This window comes from Typha latifolia, chromosome 10 (assembly GCF_019914945.1).
Source record: "Typha latifolia isolate L0001 chromosome 10, TyphaL0001v2, whole genome shotgun sequence".
Classification (NCBI taxonomy): domain Eukaryota; kingdom Viridiplantae; phylum Streptophyta; class Magnoliopsida; order Poales; family Typhaceae; genus Typha; species Typha latifolia.
The window spans coordinates 9,994,400-10,002,621 of NC_133095.1; the positions used below are offsets into that span (position 1 = coordinate 9,994,400).

General features: G+C 37.1%; 1 protein-coding gene across 1 annotated transcript; it reads left to right on the forward strand.

Moving 5' to 3' along the window:
- The first annotated feature begins 2,667 nt into the window (after positions 1-2,667).
- Positions 2,668-7,792, forward strand: LOC140796503 (glucan endo-1,3-beta-glucosidase 1-like). The gene is made up of 4 exons (XM_073149548.1): positions 2,668-3,005; positions 3,112-4,380; positions 6,683-6,710; positions 7,470-7,792. Exons 1-4 carry the CDS (start codon positions 2,912-2,914, stop codon positions 7,642-7,644), a joined length of 1,566 nt encoding a protein of 521 aa, XP_073005649.1. The 5' UTR covers positions 2,668-2,911; the 3' UTR covers positions 7,645-7,792.
- The last annotated feature ends 430 nt before the right edge of the window (positions 7,793-8,222 follow it).

The window sequence follows — 8,222 nt, forward strand, 5'->3', positions numbered from 1 at the left end:
TCAGACTAACAATGTTTATGTGTCTTTCAATCTAGAGTTTGTAATGGATCAAAGCTAGTAAATTTGATATACGGGCACAAGTCAACAACGACCAAAACAACTATAATAATAAGTCCAGATCACTTTATATATATATATATATATTTTTTTTTTTGCATCAATAAAGAGAGTTTTGTGAGATAGTGGATGAGGAGATAGGTCGACTACTGAGATGAAAATGGATTAGCGAAGGCTTCGACACAGGTTCAACTTGAAATTCAAATCGAACCTAAATTTAAGGCTCAAGCTTGATTCAGCTCATACTGAGCCGAACTTGAGCTGCTCAATTATTTTGATACCCCTAGCGGCAATGATCAGAACAACCATAAAAATAAGACGAGACAAGGAGATCACTTTATTTTTATTTAATTTTTTGTATCTACAAAACTTTCTTCTTGGTTTTCTCCAATTTCTCATAATATAATACACTAATATTAAATATTTTAGTAGTAATTGGTATACATTTTCTCCTCTATTTTACTAATTTTGTTTACATGGCTGTCATACATTGAACTGTTAAGGAGATACTTGCAAACAACTTCATCCTATACAATTACCCAAAAGCTTCTTGGAATTAAAAAAATAAAAATAAAAATGTGAATGAGAGTCATGCCATTTACTTTCACAACCATTTGTCCTTCATGAACTTGGCCTAAAAATTGCTGAAGAAGAGGTTATTTATTTAGGGGCATTTTTATCTCATTTTTTTTTAAAAAGGAAAATATTTATCAACAATTTTTATCTCATATTAAATGAGATATATTTAGCTGTAGTATAATATTAAATGACTTTTAACTATTTTTAATCTAAATCGTGTCTTAACTATGATTAGCTAAAGTTAATTAAAAAGAGGACAATAATTTGAATGTAATTATGATATTTTGAAAATTGTAACCGCAATTATGGTATTTTGAAAGATTTTAGGGGCAATTACATAAAAATCCAATACCTTTTTTAATGCTTGGCTAGTAGTCACGTGCAACAACATGCCAAGCAACCAAATTTCACTAAATTTCATTAATAAGCGTTACATATTTTACTAAATTTCATTAATAAATTCTTTATATATTACCAAACCCATCCTACCGAACTCGGATCTACAGGAGAATTTAAGATCTTTTTTTATTTTTTATTTTTATTTTTATTTTTAATTTTTAATTTTATTTTTATTTTTATTGTAAAATTTAGCATCCTACCATATTGTGTTAGAAATAGGCAAAACTTAACCTAAGAGGGATAATAACATATAATAGAGGTGAGTGAGAGCATGAGACATACTAATAACTTATGAAAGTGTATTAAGGACATTGTATTTATATAATTCATTTATATCATCAATATAATAATTATTGGTTAAGTGGACTAATTTGAATATATTTTTTTTCAAATTATATAAAAAAAATTATAGATCGTCTTTCTACAAATCCTCTGCAACTTTGTTTTTGAGAATCTTTAAATTTGATTTTTAATTTGGTTAAATATATTGAAAAAAAGTAAGGGTTGTACTTTAATCTATACCACAATAGGTTAAAGTGATATCAATAAAAAATATAAAGAGGGTGGAGTGTAAGAAAATTAATTAAAATGAGTCTATTAAACCGAGTCCAGTTAGTTAGTTAGATTTTTTTTTAATTTTTAAATAAGTGGATATATAAGTCTAATATAGGGAATTGAACCTGATCAGCTATGATTCTACTCTTATTAATATAAACGATCATAGAATAATTATCACATGGGAATGATATTGAGTTTGATTGTTTTTATTATCTCGTGTTTATTTTTTATCGTTCTTATCTTCATAAGAGCAGATCGTAACCCTATGTCCATTCAAAACTTTCAAACCCTATAACTACCATCCTTTATTATGAGCCACCATAGTCCACCACCACCCTTAGCTCTTTGCCACCCTTCGACAATCACCGCAACGTCGAATAATTACCAATTTGTCATTTCCTCAGTGCTTTAAATTTAACTTTTCACTCTCTCAAATTCACATGAAACCAAAGATAGTAGATCCATAACTCATGATGCTACCATTCATAAAAACTGCACAATTTTTTTTACGTCATATCAGCCTATATCTGATTCATAACACAAAAACACCTTGCATTTCTCTTTTATTATAGTTTATGCCTTATCTTATCAATATTTATTATTTGACTCGTGCATTACCTCAAAAACACACCAACTTGAGTTTTTATAACTGGAAGTAACCATATATACATTAATTTAACTTAACCATAAGTGAAAATGAATAACTTATCGCTCTACTCTTCCCCAGCCATCAGTTTTAGTAAACAAAATATTCTCCATTCCATGTAGGCTAAGTTTAACTTAGGGTATTTTTAGAGATTAATAAATCGTATAAAATATAATGAAAAAATAAAACACACAATGTTTTTGAGTAAATCCTCTAAATTATATTTGCCCCTTTACTTAATAATACTACAACACAGTGGGGCAGCTCGTGACCAATCCACCAGTTGAAAGAAAGAGTTTGCATAGTTGCATTGCATGCCAACAAAAGAAGCCAACACTCCTCCCAGGTTCCCTTGTCCATTCTTCCCACCAAACAAAACCTCCTCTTTTATTGTCTACATCCCTCTGACACCTCCAACGCTCCCACATCCTCTTAGCTTTATTAAAATCTCTCTCTCTCTCTCTCTCTCTCTCTCTCTCTCTCTCTCTCTCTCTCTCTCTCGTTATTAATTTATAACATGTGTCAAGTATCACAGCATGAGTAACAGTAAAGAGTAAATTCCAGAATCTAACTCACGTTCCTGGAAAATATTTGCTTCCGTAGTACATTGCCAACTAAGAGCATGATGAGATGAGAAGAGAAAGAGGAGAGAGAGTGTGAGATCTCAACTCCATGGGAGACAGAGACTATCCCACCTCCTGCTTATCTCTCTCCCTTCTCTTCCTCTGCTTATTCCTCCTCCTATTCCCTTCTCCTTCACTATCCGGTAAGGAATAATTCCCTCCCCCGAGCTATTATCTATCTATCTATCTATCTATCTATCTATCTATTTATCCCCCTTCCTATTTATCTGTCTCTCTCTCTCTCTACAGCGGATAACGCTCCGTTCGTGGGCGTCAACATCGGCACCGACTTATCCGGTCTCTTATCCCCGTCCGACCTCGTCGCGTTCCTTCGATCCCAACGAATCACCCACGTCCGCCTCTACGACGCCGACTCCGCCCTCCTCTCCGCGCTCTCCGGCACCGGCATCCGAGTCGTCGTCGGGGTACCCAACAACGAGCTCCTCGCCCTCGGCTCCTCCCAGTCCACCGCCGCTACGTGGGTCTCCCGCCGCCTCCTGCCCCACCTACCGTCCACCCTCATCTCCGCCGTTGCCGTCGGGGATGAGGTCTTCACGTCGACTCCGTCGTCTCTTCCCCTCCTCCTCCCCGCGCTCTCCTCACTCTCGTCCGCTCTCGCCTCGTCGAACCTCTCCTCCGGCATTAAGCTCTCCACCCCGCTCCCCTTTTCCATCATCCGCGACCCGTTTCCGCCTTCCCAGGCATTTTTCAACCAGAGCATGGTCGCAAATTTCGTCCTCCCTCTCTTGCGCTTTCTGTCCAACACCTCGTCGGCGTTAATGCTCAACCTTTATCCCTACTACTCCTTCATGCAATCCAACGGCGTCATCCCCCTCGACAACGCCCTTTTCAAACCCCTCCCCCCTTCTCTCGAAATGGTCGACCCCAACACTCTGCTCCACTACACCAATGTCCTCGACGCCATGATCGACGCCGCGCACTTCTCGATGCGCAACCTCAACATCTCCGACGTCCCGGTGCTCGTCACCGAGACCGGCTGGCCATCGTACGGCGACAACCGCACGGAGCCGTACGCGACCAAGGACAATGCCGACAGCTACAATTCCAATCTGATCAAGCATATCCTTGATAAGTCTGGCACGCCGCTCCACCCGGAGGTCACCTCCAGTGTGTTTATATACGAGCTTTTCAACGAGGACCTGCGGCCGGGGCCGGTGTCGGAGGCGAATTGGGGGTTGTTTTATGGGAACGGGACGCCAGCGTACTTATTACATGTGGCGGGCACCGGAGGGTTCTTAGCGAATGACACGACCAACCGGACTTACTGCGTGGCGGCGGACGGTGCGGATTTGAAGGCACTGCAGGCTGCGCTTGATTGGGCATGCGGACCGGGGCGCGCCAATTGCTCGGAGATACAGCCAGGAGAGAGCTGCTATGAGCCGAATGAGGTGCGGAGCCACGCGTCTTACGCATTCAATAACTACTACCAGATGGAAGGGAGGGGTGCAGGGTCTTGCTACTTCCAGGGAGTGGCCATGATCACCACCACCGACCCAAGTGAGTCTTTTGTTTCTGCTGCATTTGTCCAATTGTTAATTTTGTTATTGATGCCACATTAGTTCGAATACTATGTTAGGATCTTGGTAGATTGAGCAATGGCCGACTGGGACAGCTCTTGTTTTTATCTGGGTGTGGGGTCTTTGAATAATAATTCTTCTTTAGGGTGATATATGCCTGAGATTTGAAATTTTTGGCTAGCAGAGGGACAGAAGATAGGAGACTGAGCTGGATCTGGCTGTAAATTTTGTTTTTTACTCTGCCAAGATCTGAAGGACAAGAGTCATGGATAGAAGGCATTGGTTCAAATTTGAATTTTTCCTTGTGGAGAATCCTGGGGGTATTGGCCTTTTGAGGGTCTCTATCTTATGTCTCAAAGTTGCATAAGAAAGAGAGAATTGGTAGATATTGATTGATTACTTGTTAGTGGGTTTAACATTGGAGGATAGAATGACTAGGGAGAAGTGTAAGAGCAACTGCATACCTAACATCACAAAGGGACTAAACAAATCCAATAAGGTAATTAAGTATTGTATTTGGTGCAAGATGATCTTGTTGAATATCATAAATAGAAGAATACTATGGGCATCATCCATTAACTATGGTGTTTGAAATGGGCAAACTTCTTTGTCTGTGACATCATTCTCCTTAGCTGTCGTAGAAAAGAATATTGTTGTTATTTCCCATTACTGTGATGGTGGTTTATTTCCAGATCTTGAATAGTGTATAGGTTGTGACTTAGCTTTCATTAATGTATGGAACATGTGAAAATCCATTGGAAATGGCCACTAAAGAGTCTAAAAAGTCTGTCTATAAAGAATTCAGGCCTTCTAATGGAAGTTTGAGGCAGTCATAGTAGAGGAACATATAATTTGGGTGAAGGATCAATTTGAAGGTTAGGTAAGTTGACTTGCAATTTCTTCCATTAAATGATTTATATAACATGGGTTGGTAGCTGATATATTAGTTTAAACATCATCTTTGAACATTTTGGTGTCTTTGGTAGGTTAAATGCTATAGTTAGCTGGATAGACTGCTAATTGGTTGTTGTCCCTATTTGTTGATGAAATGCTCATTAGTAGATCTTTATTCCTCATAGAATTGTTCTCCTTGTTAGTCAATCTATACACTATCAGATGTATCGGGTCGTATTTGGTTCACAATTACTGCACGAGTTGCTATCTCTTATGTCCATTTTAGTATTCATAGTAATACAATTAACTCGTAGACCATTCTGATGCTATCTTGCTAATGTAAAGTATTCTTATTATAATACTGTAGTTAGTGAAAAAAAGAGCAGAAATTATGAAACCACAGTGTCCTCATTGTCTGATGTTTTTTCGTTCTGGATGTGTACCAGACTGCGGTATTTTGTGTGAAAGAAACCTTAATATTTTTGAGTCTCTCATCCCCAGTTAGGAATTAAACTAAATATTAAAATTGGTTCCTTTTTATAACCCTTTTTTTTCTGTTTCAAGAAAGTTCTGGTATAATGTAGCACGTTCCCTTTTGAGACAATCAGATGTTTTCATTTGGTGTTTTCTTCTGTTTTAATAGTCATGCTGTAACTGCAGCATTGTGATTAGTTTGTTTGCTCAACAAGATATCTTGCAAAATCCAGTGGCCTTATGCAGCTTAGAGATGCCATGACAACGAACGAATATACCGCTGCTTCTGCAGAGTTTTCAGTCTTTTCCTATCTTTTTTCCCCATTTCTATCAAATCCCTAATGTCTACGTCACTATAGCTTCAAGAGTGTATGCATTTTTATTATTATACTTTGCGACAAAAGATTAAGATAAAATTACAAGTAATTTTCCTATTTTAACTCTGAAACCTTATATATCCACATACTAGTGTACCAAGTTTGGAGTACAATTTTTTTCCTTGAACAACATAAAGAAAGTGTAGTCTTTTTCTTTATAACCTTTGCTGAAAAGGATATTGCTGCCTCTGCTTTAGTGATTCTATTGTTAGATTGCTCTTCTCTTACGAATTGCATCTTTTGTTCTAAGAGATAGGATGTCAATTAAGCATAGAAATACTTTCCATTTAAGACTACAAGTTGATGTCTGATTATCTCCAAAAGTACTTGTGTTTTAAGAGCTGATTGAATGATAAACATTCATTTATTAATATCCTAAATATCTTAATACAAGGTGAATGACTCAATTTGCACAAGTTAATCTTCATATTTTGGCTTTTGTTTTTATTTTTCTCTTTTGTTGCTCCTGTTTAAATTCAATCAATACTTTATATTAGAGGATTTGATGCTGAGAAATGTCTTGGGTTTGTGTTGCAGGTCATGGGTCCTGCATCTTCCCGGGAAGGTATATAGCTCACCTCCACACTCTATCCACTCTGAAACATCATATTGATTTGGCCATTTTAATATTTTTCTTGTGACAGATTCTCCTCACTACCTGAAAAATTGTTAGATCTTTTCCAGAAGATACAACTTTGTTCACCTTGGGATAAGGATTTTTCATATCTCCAGGAAAATCTATAGCTAGAAAAGTCATATCTCTTACCAAAGATTTATCAGTAATGCCATGATATATGTATGATGCATATATATGAAAGCTAGACTACAAATTTGATATTAAATCTTTTGAAAAAGCTTTAACACTTCCATAGCAATCGAATGCATCTCGAAAGTATTTTATTTCTCTTCCCATTAAGATTAGGTATTTACAATCTTGAGACACAATCAACAGCTATGTCTTAAAACATTTCCCAGATTTACACATTTATTATATAAATGTACTGCTCTCGTACTTGTGTGAGGTTGTTTCAACAAAAAGTCATCGGGTAGATGTAATGGTTCTAAGTTAATGGATGTATAACATTTAACAATCTCATACCTTAAAAGTGCCAATTATGTATGTTCATGGAATAAAATGCCACTATTAGAAATGTATATAGATCATCATCATCTTGTCGTACTTTGATTGCAACATTTGGAGCCACTATAATGTCTCAGTTGACGACTCACCTTATTTTTCGTGCTCATATGAAGCAAGATGTTTTGCTGGAAAATGTTGGTAACTCTAAAGTGATGAACCTTTATTTTAACTGTTACTATGCAGCAAGCAGGCGAGCAATGTCACATTGGCTGGCAAGAATGGCACTCAGAGCAGCATGGCTGAGGGATCCACCATACTTCGATTGCGAAAAGGAAGGGAAAGTGCCCTCCACATGCTTCCCATAGTCTTGAGCATTTTGGTGACAGTGGCCATGACCACTTCCAACTTTTGGACCTGACATTAGTAGAAAAGCAGAGCAACTAGAGGCCTAATAGAGCATTATTTCAGTCTCTTCGTTAGTTTTGTAAAAGCTCATCTCATGCTCTCAATTTCTTCTGTATTAAAATTCTTTTTTTCCTTAATAAAATGTTCAATTTTCTTCTTAAGTTTCTGTGATATAACATTGAATGAAATACTTATTGACAGACTTTATCTCCTCTTTGGGAGAATGAAGTATTCTTTCTTATCGACTATCTGGTTAGGAGTCTGTTTGGTTTTTTTTTTTGAGAGAACTGAAGTAATTAGGATGCCACAAATTCTCACTCTCTCTCAAATAATTCTCTTGATTACTATCTTTGCAGCTAAAGCATCCAGTTGCCAAATCTTCCAAACCTTCCTCTTCTACTGTCATTCAAATAAATTTATGAGGTCTTCAGATGATACTGTTGGGATTCAATTTATTATTATCACACAAAAAATAATTATTCTTATTGGTAAATATATCCACTCTTCCTTTCAACCCATTCTTTTTCCAGATTCTATCACTCCTTACATTTACACATGGTGAAAAAATTTAGAGTTACTGTAAATGCCTGA

Bases quoted from the DNA above. Each gene is read 5' to 3' on its own strand.
- LOC140796503 (XM_073149548.1), top strand. From the start codon at position 2,912: ATGGGAGACAGAGACTATCCCACCTCCTGCTTATCTCTCTCCCTTCTC. The intron at 3,006-3,111 runs GTAAGGAATAAT...CTCTCTCTACAG, and splicing joins CCCTTCTCCTTCACTATCCG to CGGATAACGCTCCGTTCGTG. The intron at 6,711-7,469 runs GTATATAGCTCA...GTTACTATGCAG, and splicing joins TCCTGCATCTTCCCGGGAAG to CAAGCAGGCGAGCAATGTCA.